Source organism: Wickerhamomyces ciferrii, contig 00011 (assembly GCF_000313485.1).
Source record: "Wickerhamomyces ciferrii WGS project CAIF00000000 data, strain NRRL Y-1031 F-60-10, contig 00011, whole genome shotgun sequence".
Classification (NCBI taxonomy): Eukaryota; Fungi; Ascomycota; class Saccharomycetes; order Phaffomycetales; family Wickerhamomycetaceae; genus Hansenula; species Hansenula ciferrii.
The window spans coordinates 241921-264495 of NW_011887729.1; the positions used below are offsets into that span (position 1 = coordinate 241921).

Consider the following 22575-nt stretch of genomic DNA (forward strand, 5'->3'; position numbering starts at 1 on the left):
AGCAAAAATAATTTAAGAAAAAACAGCAACAAGTAATGAAAACCAATTTAAATTTTGTAAATTAACCGACCCTTATTATAATATAATCTAACTATAATATTTGATAAATCTAAATGTAACCATAATTTATGATGATAGTTAGGTGATCTAATAACGGTTGAAACCACCACGGCCACCACGACCACCACCGAAACCACCACGGCCACGGCCACCACCACGACCACCGAAACCACCACGACCACCACGGCCACCACCACCGTAACGACTGTGACCAAATGAACCTCTGTCATATGGAGCTAAAGCTGGTGGAACTTCTTGGTTAGCTTCTCTTAAAATTTTGATTAATGAAGTACCTAATTTTGAATTGCCTTCAGTAAAGAATGAAACTGAAGTACCTGAAGTACCAGCTCTACCTGTTCTACCAATACGATGAACATAATCTTCAATGTTACCTGGCATATCAAAGTTGATAACGAAGTTAATACCTTTAACATCTAAAAAAAATCAGTTGTTAGTAAAAAATGATCTTTCATAAAAGATATGACTAAGATATATTGTCCACAGGGGTAGCAATAGATAGACCTTTGAAACACATGACAACTCAATCAAGAGATAAATATAGCAATAATAAAGAGATTGAAAAGACTACTGGATCTCATTATTCGGAATAGAAGCTTTCATTTATTAAAACCTATTTAGATGAAGTTATAAGAACATATCTCTGAAAAATTTAAACAAGAATCACAAGTTTTGTATCTAAACAAAAACATTTGTAACTCTATTAAGACGGATATTGACTTAAATAATACAATCAATGAGGCGAATTCCATTTGAATAGAAAACTGACAAACCCGCACAAGGGCCTCAAGATTAATATATTTTTAAAAAGTCATCATCAACATCAGTCTATTAAATTTCTTGTTTTTCAGATATGCCCAAAGAGGCTGTAAATTCATCTAATAAGTTTTATCAAACTTCCAATCCGAAACTTTTGAACCCAGGTTCATATTCTTTTTTTCTTTCGAAAATTTCCCAATTAAATTGGAAAAAACTCTTTTTATCTAGTTGTCGCTCAACTCATATCAAATAAGGAACGATGAAATCACTTTCAAAGTGAATGAAGGGAATTCAAAATGCATCAAAGTGGATATTGGAACATCACTTCCATAAATCAAACACTATTAGGAAATACATCATCACCCCCTCATAGAAATAAATTTCAACCAATAAATGGTTTTGAGGGTATCATAATTTCATGGGTATCATTAAAATCAAACATTTTTCAAAATCTGTTTGAGTGTCATAAAATTCAAGGATCTAAAAGAAATATAGTCAGTAAACCCTAAAGGGCAAAAAAAGAAAACTTACCAATACCACGAGCAGCAACATCAGTAGCAACCATGATTGGAGATCTACCAGCTCTGAATTCACCTAAAACCCAATCACGTTCTTGTTGTTGTTTATCACCGTGAATGGCCAATGCTGGCCATCCATCATCTCTTAAGTATTTAGTGATTTCATCACAAGTTCTTTTGGTTGAAGCGAAAATTAAAACTTTTGAGTTGTTATCAGACATAGCAAATTCTAAATGTTTTAACAGACGATCTCTTTTTTCAAAATCTGAGACAACTTCAACTAATTGTTTAATGGTATGTGAAGCAGCTAATTCTAAAGAACCAACATTAACTTGAATGTAATCATGTAAGTAATCACGAGCTAATGTTTGGACTTCCTTTGGCCATGTAGCGGACCACATAAGAGTTTGACGATCTGGTCTAATTTGGTCAATAATTTTACGGATTTGAGGTTCAAAACCCATATCCAACATTCTATCAGCTTCATCTAAAACTAAGTAAGTAACTCTTCTTAAGTTAGTTTTACCAGATTCCAACATATCAATTAATCTACCTGGAGTAGCGATACAGATTTCAGAACCTCTAGCTAAATCTCTAATTTGTTGACCTTTTGGAACACCACCGTAAACACAAGTGTTTCTAATTCTTGAAGTGTGACCGAATTTTGAACATTCAGTTTGAATTTGAACAGCTAATTCTCTTGTTGGGGCTAAAATTAAAACGATTGGACCATCACCGTGACTTAATGGTGGTTGAGCGTTAATGTGTAAAATACCTGGAAGAGCATAAGATAAAGTTTTACCTGAACCAGTAGCGGCAACACCAATCATATCACGACCAGATAAAGCCATTGGCCAACCTTGACATTGAATACCAGTTGGTTTAGCGAAACCTTGAGCTTTAACTTCATCTAAAACGTAACTTGGGAAACCAGCTTCGTCAAATTCTTCAATTGGTTTTGGAATATTAGTACCAATAACAGTCATCTCATGTGAATTTCTAAAAGCTTGAACAGCTTCTTCTGATCTGTTTCTAACAACTTCATGTTCTTTGTAAAAGTTTTTTTCAAATCTTGGTAAAGAGTCTAAATCCCAGGTTTGTTTTTGTAAACCATCACCCAAGTTTGACATTCTATCACCACCGAAATCACCACCACCGAAACCTCTATCACCACCAAAGCCTCTGTCACCACCGAATCCACCACGACCACCGCCACGGCCACCAAATCCACCACGGCCACCACGACCACCACCACGACCACCACCGAAGCCGCCGTCTCTGTAACCAAAGTTTCTATCAGAACCTCTGTCACCACCTCTGTTACCAAAGTTACCGGCGTTATAACCACCGTTACGATCAAAGTTACCACCGTAAGACATCTTTATTGTTAATAGTTCTTTTTAAAAATTCAATTGATAAATTCTAATAAAGAATGTTGAAGTTTTATTTTAAGAAAAGGGGAGCTAAGAGAAAAGTAGGAAATAAATTTTTTTTTATAGATCATCTGAAAAACAGAAATTTAAAAAAAAAAATTAATTTTCTTGATAGTTAATCAGTGATTATGTAATTATTTAGTAGGGTAAATTATAATATTTCAATTATTATATATTATAATAATATTTATATCAATATAATAAACGATTTTATTCAACAATATCTTGTTAATCGTGTTTCATTGACTATCTAGGATTTGGGAAGTCATGTTACAAGAACTTACATGTGTTACTTGTTCTACTGAGAATTAATTGATCTCATTTCCGGCTTGTATGGTCTATATATCATAATATATACAATATGATCTTCAACGGATAAAGTTTCGAAGCCACTTATAATATATATAACAAACCTCTAGGCCATGACAATATTTAATTAATCTTATGCGTAATATCTAGTATACCTTGATTCTGCTTTTTGGTATATGGCACTAGACTGTAAGTTAATTACTTCTCTACTCCCCTTAACTACATTTGAATACCATATCGTTTCAAATTAAAATCTATTGTACATTGAAATTCTCTAACTTTTTTATTGTCTAAATACATGTTGCATTTATCCTGTGAAATTCTATTTATGGTTCTTCTTTTGGATAATCAGCTTTATTGATTTTTTCAGCAAATTTATCTTCAATATGAGTACACATATCACTTAAATCATCTAAACCTTTATGTAAAGCTTCAACAGCAGTCATATCACCATAAGTTTGAATTCTAATGTTTAATTTAGTTTCTGAAGGATGAGGAATAGAATAACCACAAAATTCAACATCTGGGCTGTTTAAATGATTGTTAGTATTTCAATAATATGGATATATAATATCTGAACAAAACTTACTTCTTCATTATTATGTATCTAAGAGCGTTACCTAAAGTATGATCTTCGTCTAAGATTTGAAAAGAAGCAGCAGTACCATCTTCAGTAGCACCAGGCAGCTAAAATGAATTATTAGTAATGATCTTGACATATTTTATCTTTTTGATTCTTCTTTGTATAACATACTATCTTGATCTTTTCTGTATCTAATTGTTCTTCTTGTTCTTCATCATCTTGCATAGAGACATCGACATCTTTAACTGGTTCTTCAACAGACATGATTAGATAGCTGTCTTATTTTCTTGATTTGTTGTATGATTTTCTATAATACCTATATTAGGCTCATCTCTTTAAATTTTTTTTTTCTTTATCCCATTTGAAAGTTTCTTATGTCAGCATTGAATTTGAAAGTCACCTGACTGATCACATGACATTTCGATGCATGAACAATTACGTAATTGATCGAAAATTCAAAATTTCTGTCAATTTTCATCGGGATTTTGTTCTTTGCCTTTTTGGATTCGCGCTTTCCAGAATTTTGGTCAATTTGCTTGCTGGGAAATTGGAATTTTCGAATTTGAAACGGTGAGCATAAAATTCAAAATTCAAAACTGGCACATCAAATTTGAAAACCAAGGGTCACAGTATCTTAAACTTTTACCATTTACATCAAGAAAACTTGTCAATAATTGTTCTATAAACACAGCGCTAACCATACAAACAAACATCTGTCTAAAATACTGTGTGCACAATTGAACCCAGTGCAATTTAGCATTCAGCGGCCTCAGATCTAGGATTTAATCATATTATTAAGGAAGCTTATTTACTATTTACATATCAGACAGGAAAAAAAGTAACCAACGTCAAGTTCAAAACCCCATAAAAAGGAAGTCGACTCACATCAACAGATCAACAACAACAATAAACAACATTAACAAACTACACATCAACAACCACATTTCCCATCAACAGTATATACAATCATACCGAGTCATCATTAGTTTCGGCAACTGGGCTTTTTTCCTTAGTGGTGGTGTTTTTTTCTCTTCCGCTTTGTTATTATAGTTATCATAAATTTGCCTTCTATCCAAACTAAAAACATCATCTGGTTATAACAAAAGCAAATAAAAATAACATATCTAGTGTGCTATATTAACTTTTGAATCAAATCTATACAACTGGCTTTTTTTTTTGCTATCAAATTACTCCAAGTATGGATGCCTTGACATTCAATAGCAATAACCCAAATGATGGGTCAAACAGAAATGATGATCTAAATACAAAACAATCCACAACAAATAATGGAAATAATAATCAAAGATTCAACTCTATATCAAATACAGGTGCCAGTCCCAGAAATTATGATCAAAGTTATTATGAAAATGAAAATAATCCTGGTAAATCATTTCCTTCACAGCAATTCAACAATACTGGGTCAAATATTGAGAATAATGGTCAACAAAATCAAAAACAAAGTGATGTAACAGCTCCAAGAACAGGTCGTGCTGATTCTTTATCCTTTTACACAAATTTTGGGAACAACGGACCGAGATTTTCAACAGATTCAAACTCCTCAATATCAAATTTTTTAAATTTACCAGCACCTGGTGATCAAGGATTCAATTATGATTCAAATGGTCGTGGTTATTCTATATTAAACAATATGTTTTTACCTCCAGGTCAAAGTCAAAGTCAACAAGGAGGTCAACCTCAGCCTCAACAGGGAAGCAATAACAATAACAATAATAATAACAATAACAATAACAACAATTTGCCGGGTGATTATTCTTTCTACAATGGTGTCAGAAGACCTTCTGAACAATTGGAACCTTTTAATCCTGCAGTCAAGCTAAAAGCTCCAAATTTTTCAAGCAAATCAAGTTCAACTCAAGGTAGTAATAGCAATAATAACAATAACAATAGTAATAATCAAAGCTTAAGAAGTGGTTCTATTTTATATCAAGGTGCTCCATTTGGTGAAGATTTTGATTTTTTCACAAGAAAAGATTCAATCAGAAATTCAAGGGTACCAAGTTTCTTGAATAACAATTCATTTGGTGAAGGAAGTGATTTTGATATTTTCGCTAAAAGAGATTCCATTAAACCTATTGATGATGATTTCCATATCAAGGCCGAACCAAATGATGAACAACAGAAAAAAAGAGAAACAAAATCAGAATCAGATGCTCAATTAGATACAATAAATGAAAGTCCAGATTCAAGACAAACCCAAACTCAACAACTCCAACAACCAGGACAACAATTTCGTCAACCTCAATTACCAATCAATGACTACAATCAACAGCAACAAATTCCAAATCAAACACAACGATTTCAGCAATATCAACCACAATACCAATTGAATCAACAGCAGCAGCAACAACAACCAACCCCACAAGTTCCTCAACAGCAGAATCAAGAAAAAGATCAACCTCTCAGTAAATCACCACAACCAAAGCCTAAAACATCAAGATCAAAATCCTCAAATCGGTCAAGTCAAGATTCAAATAATGGTAAAAATAGAAGAAATGCTATTCAACCTAAAACAACAAAGCACCAACAACAACAGCAACAGCAGCAACGCTTGGGTCAAAACCAACCATCGAATACTGCAATAAGTCCACATTATACAACCACAAATACACTATCTCCTTCTGCTCAACCTTCACATATTTCCCCAACTTCTTCTCAATATTCCAATAGTTCTGAGGGTCATAGGCTAATGGCTGCCCAAGAAGCAGCAGTAACTGAAGATGGTCGTCCATTACTAGGTGCTACTAAAGTTGATCAATTAATGCTGGTTATTCAAGCTCGTAAGAAAGGTGTTCACAGTGCTATTCAACAAGCTGATGATGGTAGTATTTTAGATACAGGTGATGGAGTTTTACCACAACAAACTGAATTAGTTGGTGGAATTGATAAACCAAAGACTAAAGGTTCCAAGAATCATGAATGTCAATATTGTCATAAAAATTTCACACAATCAACTCATTTAGAAGTTCATGTTAGATCGCATATTGGTTATAAACCATTTGAATGTAATTATTGTGGTAAAAGATTTACTCAAGGTGGTAATTTAAGAACTCATTTAAGATTACATACAGGTGAGAAACCTTATGTTTGTGAAACATGTGGAAGAAGCTTTTCAAGAAAGGGAAATTTGGCTGCTCATAAATTGACACATGCTAATTTGAAACCATATGAATGTAAATTAGATGGTTGTAATAAAGCATTTACACAACTGGGTAATTTAAAGGCTCATCAAAATAGATTTCATTTAGCAACTTTAAATCAATTAACAAGAAGGCTTGCTGAAATTGACCCAGAAGATCCAAATAATGCCATGAATCCAAATGAGCGTGAATTATTGAATTATTTTGGAAGTCTATACAAAAATTCAAATAGAGGTATTAAAGGTCGTGGTAAAAGAGCATCACCTTCATTATCAACACCAATGATTCAAAATCAAAATTCAGCAATTCCATCCCCACAACCACAACAATCACAATTACAACAGCAGCAACCTCCACCTCCACCTCCACCAACTGCTACATCTGCTTCTCAACAGCAACAACCTCAACAACAAATTGCTCCTCAAAGTATACCCGGTCAAGCTTTACCGCCACAATATCAAACTTATCAACCACAATATCATTTTGGTCAAGATCAAAATCTCAATCAACATTTAGTTTACAATCAACAAAATGGTGCTAATTTTGCCCCACAAGAAGTCCCTATTAATGGTAAGAATGGCAATATTTCATTCAAGAATATAAACTACCAGAATTGATTTGAAAAGATTATTTGGTTGATTGTTTAGTTACGATAATGATTATGAAATTGTTTATTATATTAAATTATTATTATGGATTATTTTTGTTGACCTCATGTTGTCCTTATAGTTATATGTTTTGTTTTGTTTTTTATGTCTATGATGTTCATTCTCATTATATCATTTGAAGAATTGTTTTGTCATTTGTTTGTCTATTCATTTATGTTTGTTTAAGTTCATTTTATATTATAGTTAGAGTTTGTTATTTTTTTGTCTTCTGTTCCATTGATACTTCATTTTCAATTGTCCTATATGAAAAATATTCTATATGAAAAAAAAAAAGTTATTTAAAAATAAATTGATGATCATGATTGAATATGCCTGTATACACCATCTCCGATTTACGTATATACCTTTATAAATGCCTCGTCATTTATATATTAATAGACGTTTCAAAATGTAATATTATGGACTAGCTGGTCATTAATACTATTCATTATAATTAATTATTATATGTTTACATATACAACAGCATAATATATTCGAAAATTTTTAACTATATTAGTTGGTCGAGAGTTCTTCTGTGAGATATTTATTAACTAATAAGGTCCCATCTATTTATGGACATTATCATAAAATATTGACCATCTAGTCATATTATATAGCATTATAATCCATATTGTTAATATTATACTAGTTTTACACGTGTACGTGTAGTGAAAAGTTACTGATCTGATCGACTTATCACGAGCTTTGATCCTGGTATCCTGGTGTCAAATTATTAATATATATTAATTAAGTATATAATAAAAATTAATGTGAAAAAGTACTAAAATCATTGCTAACTGAAATAAAGATAAAATCCAACATTCTTCATTTGGCATAATTTCAATAGCCTTTCAAGTTGCTCTTGACTGATATGAAGTCTCAGGATAAGAAATCTTCGATCCATATTGACCACTATAACCTTCGGTTGTCTGTTGATTATAATTGGTGTTACCACTCTGGTTATTACCATAAGTATTACCATAATTATCCCCATAGTTACTTTCATTTCCAGCTCTTGTATTATAACCACCACGAGTAACACCATCATTATGTTCATTAGTATATGTATGTGTATCACCAGCACCAGATTCAACATCGTGTGAGCTATATTTACGACCAATTGAATCACCTTCATTATCTGAATCAACGTTATAATGTCTGCTGAAAGCTAGAGCTGGTTTATTCAGTCTCACTCCACTTTGGGCACCTGTTTGGAAGAATGAATTTCTCTTTTTGTTGGCTAAAAGTCTTCTAATAACATTGTAGTATAACAGTGCAGATGATAAGGCAAACAATAAGAAGCAGAATGCAGAAAATGCGACAGCTGCCTTTCCTGATCTGCAACCTTTGATATGAGTTGAGTTACCATAACTTGGATAGCTAGCATAATTACCATATCCTGAACCACCAGTATTGCCATAACCTGATCCTGAACCATAACCTGAGCTACCATAGCTTGATTGTCGACGGACTTTACAGGAAAACTGACTATAACGAGCGGCTGTTGAAATGAAAGCACATAACCAAAAAATGGTCAATAATAATTCCATGATCATAATTGGTCCTGACATAAGGAAGGATGGTTTGATGAATGAAATAAATCCTAAAAGAATCAAATAGGCCAATGTCAAACCTCCAACAAATGAAGTGAATCTCATACGTCTTTCGCCATTGTAAAACTTGTTCAGAGAGCGACTTGCCAAAGCTAACGAAACGATACTGAAAATGAATTGAGCAGCTCTTAAACCATAAGTTATTAAAGGATTGGAGCCAATTTTCCCCAAAATTCCACCTCTAGTTGACTTCTTAGTAACCGGTTGTTGTTGTTGAGGGAACTTCTCAGAATGATATTGGTCAGTTGGACTACTGACAGTAGCTTGATCGTGTTCAGTTGACATATTTCTTGGTGTTAGTAAACAATCAAAAAATCAATATCAAATGTTTCAAGCAAAGATGAAATGGGGTACCTTATATATACTTTTCAACATCATCTTTGTTCAAAGCTTTGAACCCATAATACGGATGGCAAATAGATAAATGGTACCGAATTAGTCTATTGTTGAAGTCAATTTCAACCAATTGAGTTTGAAAGTCATACTAGAGTGAAACTTTAAAAGGTATTAAAAAGAGCAAACAAATGACTTTTGGAGTTGAAATTGTGAGTTTCTTTAAACTTTGTTTGTTCGGTGATTCTAGACTAGATACATACACCATACACCTCAAAAATTAAAGTTATATAATGATCCACAGTAGTACACCAACCGGGTCCAATACTATCCAGCACATCAAAATATTGAAAGTGTTGTCAAATGATACTGAACGTACTTTCATGAGATAACATTGATTCATGAAGAGTAACAAGTAGACCTATGTCCATAATATGGTTACTTTCACTTTAGGTCTAATCCACTTATTGTCTGTAACTGAGCAGTTGTTTCAGGTAAGGTATATCATTTACAATAGATCGCGTGCAGACGTATAATGTCCTATATTTCTAGATGAAATTTATTATATAAATAAGCTGTAATTAAAATTATACATTAAATTATTATTAGTAATTAAGTTACTATTCATTAAGTGAATTTTATCATACAAATTTGGTGAAATCACCGTCATTCAATTCATTCCAAATACTACCTTCAAATGCATTACCAAGTCCATTAGTTGTAGTTGCAGTATTTGTAAAGTTACTACTTTCATTATTCAGATTTGGTAAGTCTTCAAGTTTGGTTGGATTGTTTGTTGTATTTAAACCTGATGGTAAATCCCCACCTTTTGCACCTGGACCAGTTGTACCATCTGGTCTCTTCAGCATATATGGTGGTAAAAATCTACCGAAAATCTGCATATCTAATTGATCAATCATACCTGGCATATAATTATCACCTGGTTCTGTAGGTACGATAGCTGGAGTTTGGCCTGTAATATTTGTTGAATTATCAGAAGTTGAATTATTATTAAGGTCGTCAATTGGTTTGTTAGTTGATGTTGGTAATGATTGTGTAGATTGTGTAGTTGTATTATTTGTAGTTGTATTCTTTGTAGCTGATATTTGATTGGCAGGTTGTGAAAATTGTGAATTTGGATTTATAAAGTTATCAAAATTAGCTAAATAATCAAAATCATCTAAACTTTCCTCTATTTTGATATCATAAGGTGTAACTGAAGGTTGAATATTTTGTTGTGATGGTTGAGATTGTTGATTAGGATATGAAAAGTTATTTGTATTGTTATTCACATTTGAAGCTGTCAAATTTTGCGCAATTGGCACTGAATAATTATTAGACAAGATATTTGATTGTTGAGATTGTGGTATTTGAGGTTGTGGTAATTGTTGAGATGATTGTTGTTGCTGTTGTTGCTGTGTTTGACTTGCAGATTGTTGGGATAATTGTTCTTCTCTTTGACGTTGTTGTTGTCTCTGAGCATGCAGATAAGCTGTTTTTCTATTTAATTGCTCAAACAGTGAGTTTAAAATATTATAAGTTCTTGAAGCAGCCATTGAGCTATCTTTTAATAAAGTTAAAATTTCTTTACCAGCTTCTGCATCAGATCTAATACCTATATAATCTGGATGAAATTCGTCAAATGGAACTTCATGGACATAATAAACCAAACATGCAACTGAAAAGAATATGGTATAAATCGAAAACCAATATGACCCTGATAGCATATTTTTCTTGATCATATCTTGAGCTAGATTAACAACAGTTCTAGCAACACTTATACAATTTTTTGCTCTTTGAATAGACAGTGAATCAACGTTTGGTTGATTGGTGTACTTTGGTGAAATGTAATGAATGAATGGACGATATAGAACAATCTGAACGTGTAAAAATGATAAGTGTAACAATCTATTAGCTTTGTAATATTGGAAAGGTGGATCAAATCCTGGAATTAGCTCTTTTGGTAAATTTGATAACCATGATCTCAATTCCAATTCCATTTGTGAAACTTTCTCATGTGAAATCAATCTTAAATTACTGTTAATTGGATACAGGTTTTTAACAATTTGATTTAAAACCAAAATCAATTTAGTATGACTATTTGCTATAGCTGAGGAACTCAATTTCCCAGGGTCCTGTGGTAAATAACCATCTTCAGTAATCTTATCATCATCTAATTCTTCTGGTAAGTCTTGATCAATATCTTCTGTGGCAATAGATCTTGGTAAACCCAACATTGTATTCACATAAATATCCATCTTATAAATTGTCCAAAAGATTCTCTTTCTAATTTCTAATTCTACTGGATTGAAAGGGTGTGCCAGTTTTCTATGTAAACCTTCTTTTAAAGCTGAACGTAATGCAACACCAATGTAAGAATAACAAGTTGATAATCTAGCTGAACATTGTAAGAATAAAATTAACATGACAATTGTCTGTATAGCATAAAGATCTCTAGCATCTGTAATATCAATCAATTTTCTGGCGGCAATGAAATATCTATAACCTTCATCGTCTAAGAAACTATCATCAACACCATTTCTTTTACTAAATAACGCACCAACGGCCATAACTGAATAAGCAAGAGGTAAGAACTTATTCTGTTTATTTGTATAGTTTTCTGGATCTGTCTCATATAGTTCATCTAAATCTGCAATAAAAGCAGGACGATGATAAAATCTGAAAAGAACACAAGGTGATGCCCATGTCTTTGTGACTAGTTCCAAAGCTATATTCTTTGGTGGTAAAATGATTTTGATCTCACGACCAGCTCTTGATTCTATAGATCCATCAATATTCGCATGTGGAAATGTGAGTTTTCTCTTTTTGTTCTTATTATTGGTGAAATTGGCATTGTTATTATTATTAGAAGTATTAGATGCTGCAGTGTTATTTGAAGGTAAGGCAGATAATCCAGTTGACGCAGTAGGTGTTGACACGTTTGAAGTGGGCGTTTCAGCTATATCCTTTGTTGTTGAAGTATTTATGATATTTTTTGACTTGTACTCTTTGGATAACTCATCAAGTTTAATTGAACCATCAGGTTTTCTAAATTTTGAAAAAATCTCTTCAAATACTTCATAGTTGAAGTTAGGATCAAAAACATCAAGATCTGGTAATAATAAGTGCAATACATGTTCAGCACTTCTTAACTTTGTTTCTATTAAATGAACATCAGCGCCATTTTTCTTTCTGTTTGAAGGTTGGTCATATGTACAATCATATGAATACACTGTACAATGGATACAAGGCTGTTGACCATCACATTTGACTTTCTTCTTTCTGCATTCATCACACGCTCTTGTAACTCTTTTTCTCTTTTGTAAAGTAGCTTTGGAAGGATCATTTGATGTCTGTTGTATATCAGGAATAAACACAGCGGGTGAGCTTTTACTTTGTGGCATGTTTAGGCAAGTTATGTTAGACTGTGGTTCATTAAAACTGGTAGCTTCTGAGATTATAATAGTTTGCTGTAAATCAGATTTCTTTATGTGTTTGAATGGTCAAAGGTTTTCAATAGACTTGATTATTGATGTCACAAAAGTATGATATTATTCTTGTTTAGCCTTTTCCAATTATAGGCACCGATTCAATTAAAGATTGAAAGATTCAATTTTCATTTAATTAATTGGAGATGGGCTTTAGAAGCTCTTTGACTAGAATTACGAAATTATTTAACAAGGTTCCGGATCGGGAAATTATGGCAGTTTTTTGCGAAATCATGAACTGGTGACGCGCGCGAATCCATTTGACACTTAAAAGTTTTTCTGGTTCACTATTGTTAACAAGTTTTCTTGTCATGAGCTGGCATTCTTCTTGAGTAAGAAAAAATGATTCATGAATAAGGTGATTATTTCAAAGTGTAAAATAATAGTTTAATAAGCTATCCTCAAAGCATACTAGACTACTTGATGACTACTATCTATTTGATCTACTCAATATTCAGAATACTAGTAGTCTAGTAGTACTGTCTGTTTTAAACCCGACATCGCACTTTTGAAGAGTATTACCTATACAAGTAATTTGGCGCTGAGTTATTTCGTAAATAGATGAAAATTGCGAGAGAAACTTCCTTAATATAGTAATTCTGGTCAACTTCGCATCAACTTGAATAAATTTCTCGGGTTTTCAGGATGTCAAAAGACGATAAGATTCTTTGAAAGAGTTCAATAAAGCGACTTCATGAAGTATTGTATTTCATGAAGTATCGTCTCCCTTTAGTTAAACTGAGAATACAATCATATCGTTAGAACTGGGTGTTTATTTAAATTTATTAGCTTTTTTATCTTACCTGATATGGTGTCATTTGCGCAACATGGAAGTCACCAGTGCGTTACTGAGGTAAACACTCGACCCAGGCTTTAACTTGTTTCCTAGCCGCGCTAATATATTGTTCAAGTTTTGTAAAATTTGTTCCAACATCGATCGTCTGACTGAACTTATAAGCCAACTATAGCTACCAAGTACTGTTTTCCACTTTCATTATTCACTGGTAGACTGATAGTTTAAATCAAATAGATAATGAGCAAAATGGAAAGGTATGATGTGTACTAGGATATTCTCAACTTCTCATATGAATAAGGTAATTGATGAACGAGAACCGCCTTTGAGAAAAAGTGTTGAAGTTATGAATTACGAGGGTAAAAAAAAATTCACGTGATAGAAACTAAGTATTCCGATCATTTTGCTTATGTAATTTTCATGCAAGTGATCGCGAACAACACTCTCTATAAAAAAAATCTCTATTGTTAACGCTTAAACATATATAGATGCACTCATCACTCTTATTATCTTCCATCATTCTTATGATCCTTCATCATTTATCAGCTTGGATTCAAATTTCAAATTTCAAAAGCTAATAGATATAACAGATAATGAATTAACGCGACCATGACAGCTGTTTGACGATGTGCTTGATCTGGATTAATGATTAATTTTATCTGAAATGTGGACGTCCTCTTCAGCCGGACCAGCTAGAGCTTAGAAGGGTCCTAGAGCCCTATCTACGAATATATATAGTATAATATTACTAGCTTTCCATACACATTCGCTAAGTCACATATAGATAATAAGTATACGATATTAAGAGAGCTTATAATTATGGATTGTGAGCTAGCTGTGAAATCTTATTTGTAATCTTGATATCGAATAGCTTTAATGTACATCAGCTTACTAACTATACCAAGATTAAATATTGATGTTTAATTTAACCGTTAGTTTAACCATATTCTATGTAAATCATTACATTATGCAGTTATGTTACACTATTTAGTATTAATCTTTGTACTTTTTATTTACCCTCAATTTAACCGTTAATTTAACGTATAAAAATATTTCTATGCACGGTTATACGGTGTATTGAATTGATTCCGATTTCCGAATAGTTAACGGCCGTGTTTCCTTTCTTGAACGCGCTTCATATAACAAAATTACTAAAGTGTTTGAATGTGATGAATTTCTTCAAGCTTTTACTTCCTTACTAGACACAATTCATCCGTTAAAAACGTTGTAATTCCAGTAAAACTATATGGGTTATTGGGGTTAGTGGAAGAAAGATAATCTTGGTCTTTTTGAATTCAAGAAGGTATAAATACAGATGGAAATTCACCTATGCCTACTAAAAAAATAGCTTAGATGTTCTGTTTTGTATAATCAAGTTCTTACTTATAAAAGTTCAACCAAAAACTAATCAAAAAATAATCAAAGATTTTCGTTATAATGTCAAAAGTTTTCATTACAGGTGCTACAGGATTCATTGGATCCATCGTTGTTGATGAATTGTTATCACATGGTTATAAGATTCTTGGTTTAGCAAGATCAGATAAATCAGCTGAACAATTAACTAAAAAAGGGGTTGAAGTTTTAAAAGGTGATTTGGAAAACTTTGATTCTATTAAAGAAGGTGTATCAAAATCAGATGGTGTTATTCATTTAGGTTTCATTCATGATTTTAGTAACATGGCTCATTCTTATGATATTGATTTCCAAGTTTCACAAGTGATTGTTGATGCTATTAAAGGTACTTCAAAATTCTTTATTTATACATCTGGTCTTGGTGGTTTTGGTTCAGATATTGGTGTTAAAACCTTTGAAAATACTGAAATTGATGCTGATTCAATCAATCCATTTTTTAGAACAAGATTTTTAACTGAAACATTTGTTGCTGAGGCTGCTTCCAAAAATCAAATTAGAACTATTGTATTAAGATTACCACATTCAGTTCATGATAAAGGTGATTCAGGATTCGTTCCACATTTAATTCAATTTGCTCAAAAGAACGGTGTCTCATATTATGTTGGTGAAGGTAAAGGTAAATGGCCTGCGGTTCATAGATATGATGCAGCAGTTGCTTTCAGATTAGCAGTTGAAAAGGGTCAAGCTGGGAAATCATACCATATTGTTCATGAAGAAGGTGTTGAAACCAAAAAGATTGCAGAGGCCATTGGTAATAAAACTGGTTTGAAAACTGAATCTTTAGGATATGATCAATTAGAATCAAAATTAGGTTTTCTTGGTTATTTCCTTGCTTCAAACGTTGAAGTTTCAAGTGAAATTACTCAAAAGGAATTAGGTTGGACCCCAAAACAGATTGGTTTATTGGAAGATATTTCAAGAAACTATTGATCACTAAGGTTCTTTTATCTTGTTACATTTAATATGGGGGCTTAAAACTTTATATAAATATATATATATATAATTATATTTCGCTTATATATGACATGCAGAAGCGTTAATATAAGTTTCGGTTAACCTTAATATGAAGACGTTATCTACTATTTGATATATTTTGATATATATATGTAGTTAATTAATGCAGAACTTCTAGTGATCACTAATGACAGGTGATCTTTATGAATGCTTATATATTAGTTGCATAGTAAAGTTAACTCTTGAAGCAATCAATTATCAGATAAGTTGATGCCTCATATCAACTCTGATAAATTTATGATATCACTATCTCATCGTTAGCAAGATATAGTGGAACAAGAAGATATTAAAGCGCGAGGGTACTTAAACGTCAGTACTAAGCCTTTCTTTTTAGGAATGATACATAGATCCTATCCACTAAAGTTGGGGAGAATTCGTAAAAGTGTCAAATTTCCAACGTTCTTGACGCAAGCATATGCTAAACTTATAGTGCGAATCATCCATTAAATTCGACCCTTCGCCAGGTTTTTGCAAGGTCTGTGAAAATTCACATCATGTCAACTTGGAAAATCATCGTTAATTAATCTCAGACACAAAAAATCAAATTCACAGAACACAACCACACTTAAGGTCAAGAACCTCTCTCATCCTTCAGTAATAACACGTTCTATGTGATAACAGGCTCTCCCTTGAAGAAGATCTCTCTGTCTACGAACCTCCTCCCTGCAGCAACTTGCCAGTACCGACTTTCAAGGCTCACGCTCGTGTTAAGCGAAACATTGAAATTTAAGTTCCGAATCATAAATTTCACGTTCTAAATTTTTTTTTAGCGCCAAAGTGAAATCAAAACATTCGAGTAGATCGCTGCGGTTGGAATATATAAAAAGACCTCATAATCCCTGGTCTAAAAATATTTAATAAACAAGAATAAGCTGAAGGTCAACTAGCTAACCACGGATACTTCAATCCTTCTCAATTGCTAAGATAAGATGAATTTATATACCTTGGTTCTGCTAATACACACACTTTCGCTAACAGCAGCTTTTTCACCTTCCGGTGGTTATGGACCTGGTAATGTTACATGTCCAAAGAAGAGTACTGCTGGTGATTCAGGACTGGTAAGACATTCAAGGGGTTTATGTGAAGATGAATCCAATTGGTTGAAGAAAAGACATGAACATACTGATGAAGCTTTGAAAGAATTCTTAGAAACTGCCGATCTAGAAGATTTTGATGTTGAAGAATTTTTCGATAAAAATAATCAATCAATTAACATTGGTTTAGCATTTTCAGGTGGTGGTTACAGAGCTATGCTTTGTGGTGCTGGTCAAATCAGTGCTTTAGATGATAGAACAGATGGTGCCAATGAAACTGGTCTTGGTGGGTTATTACAATCCGCTACTTACTTAACGGGTTTGTCGGGTGGTAACTGGATGACTGGTACTTTGGCTTTAAACAATTGGACTAGTGTTCAAGAAATCATCGAAGGTGATTCCATTTGGAATCTAGAGCATTCAATCTTCACTTCAGGTGGTATTAACATCTTTAAAACTGTTGGTCAATGGGATGACATTAGTGATTCTATTCAAGAAAAAAAAGACGCTGGTTTCAATACTTCCATCACTGATATTTGGGGTAGAGCTTTATCATATCAATTCTTTGGTAAACATGATAATGGTGGAGATGGTCTTACTTTCTCAACTTTAAGAGATGTTGAGGTGTTCCAAAACGGTGAAATGCCATTACCAATCAGTGTTGCAACTGGTAGAACACCAACTTCCAAGATTATCAACTTAAACTCCACTGTTTTCGAATTTACACCATTTGAACTAGGTTCATGGGATCCTTCATTATATGCATTTACTGATTTGAAATATGTTGGTTCTAATGTTGACAATGGTGATCCAGAATCTGATACTTGTATTGCAGGTTTCGATAATGCGGGTTTTGTTATGGGTACTTCATCTTCATTATTCAACCAATTTCTCTTGAAATTGAATACAACTGGTATTACTGGTGTGGTTCATGATTTAATTGAGGATTTCTTGCATAATCTTAGTGAAGATTTCGATGATATTGCCATTTACGGTCCAAATCCATTTTATAATACACCATATGCAACTGTCAAAACAATTGTTGATGATGAAAATTTATACTTGTGTGATGGTGGTGAAGATAATCAAAATGTTCCTCTTGCTCCATTACTTCAACCAGAACGTGATGTTGATGTTATTTTTGCATTTGATAACTCAGCAGATACTGATGATAGTTTCCCAGATGGTGCGTCTTTGGTTGCAACTTATGAACGTCAATTTGCTTCCCAAGGTAACGGTACAGCATTCCCATATGTTCCAGGTCAAAGCACTTTCCTTGCTCATAATTTGACTACTAAACCAACATTTTTCGGATGTGACGCTTCAAACTTGACAGACTTAGCATATATCCCACCACTAGTTGTTTATATTGCAAATGAACCTTTTACATTCTGGTCAAATACTTCAACTTTCAAAATGGAATATGAAGATGATGAAAAATTAGGTATGATTAAAAATGGTTATGAAGTTTCTTCAAGATATAATATGACCATTGATGAAGACTGGAAAAAATGTGTTTCATGTGCTATCATTCGTCGTTCTCAAGAACGTAGAAATGAAACACAATCTGATGAATGTGAAAAATGTTTTGAAGACTACTGCTGGGATGGTAAACTTGTTACAGAAGATGTCGATCTCAGATCACAAAACTATACATCATCAAATGGTGCTGAAGATGCAAGTAGTGAAGGTGAAGTATCTACAAGTTCAAATGCAAGAGATGGTACATCAGAATCATCTGGTTCATCATCTTCAGATGACTCCAAAAAATCATCAGCTTCTCAAATGATTTCATATAAATCAGTTTCTAATTTGCTATATTCTGCTCTTTTCGTTTCAGCCATTGCTTTATTCGCTTAATTTCAAAGATCAATAATCATACGTCTTTACTTTCATTTGCATTCATACAAAAGTGAAGAAATTGAAAGTTTATTCTTTCTTAACTTTTCACGACATTCTTATGCTCTTTTAAATATTTAAATAGATTTAGGAATTAAATAAATGTACGGTTTACATTACTCATAAATTTTTCTGGTATTCGTACGTAACCCTTCGAGATGTCGAGAATGCCAATAATTGTATCACGGCATCAAATTATATAGAAATTGTTAGCCAGCTGGTGTAAGGGGCTGTAATGTACTCTCGATTCACGGTGGGTATGTTTTCCATGCACGCATCACCAGTATAGTGGAAGCCCATTAAGTTGTTGCTATACTAGATATATTGGCTAGAGTAACGTACAGAATATTAGTTTGTATGCCAGTTGAATATATAAGTTAGATCCGTAATTTAACTATAAGATTGCTACACATTAGCTATATATATTAATTAACCGTTGTTTATTATCTAGTGAAAACAGACAGATATTATAAAAATCTATTAAATAAAATATTGTGATTATGCGATATGGGTAACAGTACTCGATCCTTTTTGAATAAATGCACTGGAAAAAGCCTGTGTTATAAAAATGCAAAAGTTAGTATAATGTGAATAAAATAAATCAGCAGGAATATGAAATGCTATTTTACTTTTTTACTTTTGCCCACCAATTAAACTTGATGTAGCTTCACTAGTATCATCATTAATAACGTTCAATCTTGTAGGGGATTGGTCATTAGCATTGTACTCATCTGTATGTACACTGCTATATCCATTAGAGTGAACAGTTCCTGGCGCGGCTTGTAACTCGACTTCTGGGTATTTGTACTTGGAATTATGTTGTAAATTAAATTTAATGATTTCATATCTTTTTGCAATCTTCTTTAGTTGCCATTTGATAGGAATAAATGGAATATAACCCCTTCTTTCTTGGAACAACTTGATTTTCAAAAGAACAATAATAAATATCCAATAAACGTTATAACTTATAATTGATCCATAAGTCGCAGTATTTGTCCATCCGAAAAGTGCATTCAATAACATCCAACCACCATCAGTTAAACCACTGCAACAGTTGACATGCCATATAACATTAGTAACATCGTAGGAACCTGGACCAGTACCAACTTCTGACATATCTTGACCATGACATCTTTGGACATATTCTTCTAATTCGAAAAACCAAACACCACGAGACATAAGACCAGCTGAAACCAAATATAAGAAACAGGTTGAAAAGATCAAAAAAATCTGTAATTTCATTTTACTTCCACCTTTATAGATAGACCACCCAATCAAAGACCCAAGAGCCAATGCAGATATTATAGATAATGGTAACGTAGATGCAGGTTCAGAAGCAGAAACACCACTAACGACAAAAATGGCTTCAAGACCTTCTCTTAATAATGTTACCATTGGTAAGATCATTAGTTGATATTTATCAGTCATCTTATTGAACCAGTATTTCAACCCTCTTCTTTGTTGCTTGTGTCCATGAGATTGCTGTGCTATTATATCAGCTTCATCACTGAGTATTGTACCTTCATCGTCAACAATTGGTTGATGTTCATTTCCAAATTGTTTCTTCATGTTAATACCTAGCTTAACTTCCCATTTCTTTTGCATTTGATTAACTCTAAGTAATGAAAGCCCCATAAGGGAAATAAATAATGATGAAAGAATACTGAATATGGCTTCCCAATTACGTTCATATTTGGACCAATAATTTTCCCCCACCAGGTAGAATAGCGCTATGAAAACAGCACCTATTAAACCACAAATAAATAAGCCAAAGAACCCGCCCAGCCACACTTGGACTTTCAAATGTCTGTATACTTTCTTATCTATGGTCAAAACATGATCTATAACTTCACCATCTTCATTCTGAACAGGTTTAGTAAAATTTTGCTTCAAGAATGATAACAATATAGATATCACAATAGCGGACTCAAAAGTTTCTCTCAAAAGAATGAAGAAAACCTTCAAGCTGAACAAGTCACCAAGCATGATATATATGTTCTATGTCTTTGCCGCTGGGATCCAAAGTCAAATATGAGGGTTTGATCTTGTTGTTTATAGAATTTGTTACTTTAGATCTTGAGATGATATGATTTTCATCGCACTACAACCATTTTTTCTTGCCCAGAAAAAAAATTGCGGTTATACTGATTTTTTTGATAATAGCAGCATAGGGTCTTATACCCGTTTTATTGTAATAAGCTAGAGCTGAGCTAGACTTACGTTTAAAATACTACTAGATAGAATAGTCGTTAATATAAGTATATTGAAGGATTCCTAGCTCAAGTTTATTTAACAGTAATGAATTGTTTACCACCAGAACTATTTTCTAAGGCATCAACAATCAAGTTTTTAATTTGTTCGTCAGAGAATGAATCATAGTTCCATTCGTTTGAATGAACTTGTAATTCTTCTAAATGACCATTTTGATATAGTTTAACCAATTCATTGATGGTTTGTCTTTTACCTTCTGGATCTCTCTTATTGCCTTCTGTGACCCAGAATCCAATAGCTTTAATATCTTTGAAGATGAATAATGATGTTGGTAATGTAACAGGTTGTTTTGACATACCACCATATGTAATTATAGTACCACCTGGTGCTAATTTTCTTGAAATGTTTGATGAAGATTTACCACTGACTGAATTTAATGCAATTTTAATTTTACCTTGAGTTAATTTAGAAATTTCACCACCAACTGTACGATCACCATTTTCTTCTTCAGTAATAACTTTAGCGGCACCTTGTTTGACTAATTTATCTTTGATTTCTTGTAAATTTGGACGATCTCTAATAACACTGATAACATTGATACCTTTAGTTTTTGCAATTTGTGAAACTGCTTGAGAAACTGCACTTGTACCAGCATTTTGGATTAACCAATCACCTTTTTCTAAACCAAAGTCATTGACTAGTTGATAAGCAGTAGTTGGGTTAACAGAAATAGTAGCACCAAAGATAACTGAAACATCTTTTGGTAATTTGATCAATTGATCTTCTGGAGCAATTTGATGAGAGGTCCAAGTACCTGAATTTGAATGTAATGGAATAACATGGTCACCTAATTCTAATTTGACATTTGAACCTTTTTCAATAACTTCAAATAAACCTTCATTACCTGCAATTGCACTTGGTTTTTCGGTACCATACTGAGTAGTCTTTTCAGGTTTTGAAGGGTAGACACCTTCTAATTGATTGATATCTGAAGGGTTAATTGGGAATCCCAAACTTTTCAAAATAACCTCATTGTCTTTTGGATCTGGCAATTGATGAGTATGAACTGAAATGACATCTTTTGGAACACCATGTTCTGAATAGATGATGGATTTAGCTGTTGTGATTGATCTTGACATGATTTTGTTAACTGAACCAGCAGTTGCGAATTTGACACTAGATGGAGCAAGACGTGAAGTATAAGAACCAATTGCACTCTTGGCCAATTGTCTTGATTGAAATCTTGTTGTATTTATAATTGATCTTGAAAGCATTATTCTTTGAAGATTGAT

General features: G+C 33.0%; 9 protein-coding genes across 9 annotated transcripts; 3 read left to right on the plus strand and 6 right to left on the minus strand.

The window, feature by feature from the left end:
• Positions 1-147: 147 nt before the first annotated feature.
• On the minus strand, positions 148-2734 carry DBP2 (DEAD-box ATP-dependent RNA helicase DBP2; the record flags this gene model as incomplete). Its single annotated transcript, XM_011278819.1, has 2 exons — positions 148-494; positions 1375-2734. The coding sequence occupies 2 exons, from the start codon at positions 2732-2734 to the stop codon at positions 148-150; spliced, it is 1707 nt and encodes a 568-aa protein (XP_011277121.1).
• Positions 2735-3423: 689 nt separating this feature from the next.
• Positions 3424-3944, minus strand: RPC19 (DNA-directed RNA polymerase core subunit RPC19; the record flags this gene model as incomplete). The annotated part of the gene is made up of 3 exons (XM_011278820.1): positions 3424-3625; positions 3687-3784; positions 3852-3944. The coding sequence occupies 3 exons, from the start codon at positions 3942-3944 to the stop codon at positions 3424-3426; spliced, it is 393 nt and encodes a 130-aa protein (XP_011277122.1).
• Positions 3945-4878: 934 nt separating this feature from the next.
• Positions 4879-7455, plus strand: AZF1 (Azf1p; the record flags this gene model as incomplete). Its single annotated transcript, XM_011278821.1, has 1 exon — positions 4879-7455. The coding sequence occupies one exon, from the start codon at positions 4879-4881 to the stop codon at positions 7453-7455; it is 2577 nt and encodes an 858-aa protein (XP_011277123.1).
• Positions 7456-8336: 881 nt separating this feature from the next.
• Positions 8337-9383, minus strand: BN7_629 (uncharacterized protein; the record flags this gene model as incomplete). The annotated part of the gene is made up of 1 exon (XM_011278822.1): positions 8337-9383. The coding sequence occupies one exon, from the start codon at positions 9381-9383 to the stop codon at positions 8337-8339; it is 1047 nt and encodes a 348-aa protein (XP_011277124.1).
• A 689-nt stretch (positions 9384-10072) lies between these two features.
• On the minus strand, positions 10073-12835 carry BN7_630 (putative transcriptional activator; the record flags this gene model as incomplete). The annotated part of the gene is made up of 1 exon (XM_011278823.1): positions 10073-12835. The coding sequence occupies one exon, from the start codon at positions 12833-12835 to the stop codon at positions 10073-10075; it is 2763 nt and encodes a 920-aa protein (XP_011277125.1).
• A 2314-nt stretch (positions 12836-15149) lies between these two features.
• Positions 15150-16055, plus strand: BN7_631 (SDR family oxidoreductase; the record flags this gene model as incomplete). Its single annotated transcript, XM_011278824.1, has 1 exon — positions 15150-16055. The coding sequence occupies one exon, from the start codon at positions 15150-15152 to the stop codon at positions 16053-16055; it is 906 nt and encodes a 301-aa protein (XP_011277126.1).
• Positions 16056-17068: 1013 nt separating this feature from the next.
• PLB1 (lysophospholipase family protein) lies at positions 17069-19033 on the plus strand (the record flags this gene model as incomplete). The annotated part of the gene is made up of 1 exon (XM_011278825.1): positions 17069-19033. The coding sequence occupies one exon, from the start codon at positions 17069-17071 to the stop codon at positions 19031-19033; it is 1965 nt and encodes a 654-aa protein (XP_011277127.1).
• A 672-nt stretch (positions 19034-19705) lies between these two features.
• BN7_633 (FTR1 family protein) lies at positions 19706-21058 on the minus strand (the record flags this gene model as incomplete). Its single annotated transcript, XM_011278826.1, has 1 exon — positions 19706-21058. The coding sequence occupies one exon, from the start codon at positions 21056-21058 to the stop codon at positions 19706-19708; it is 1353 nt and encodes a 450-aa protein (XP_011277128.1).
• A 299-nt stretch (positions 21059-21357) lies between these two features.
• ETR1 (enoyl-[acyl-carrier-protein] reductase) lies at positions 21358-22557 on the minus strand (the record flags this gene model as incomplete). Its single annotated transcript, XM_011278827.1, has 1 exon — positions 21358-22557. The coding sequence occupies one exon, from the start codon at positions 22555-22557 to the stop codon at positions 21358-21360; it is 1200 nt and encodes a 399-aa protein (XP_011277129.1).
• Between the last annotated feature and the right edge of the window lie 18 nt (positions 22558-22575).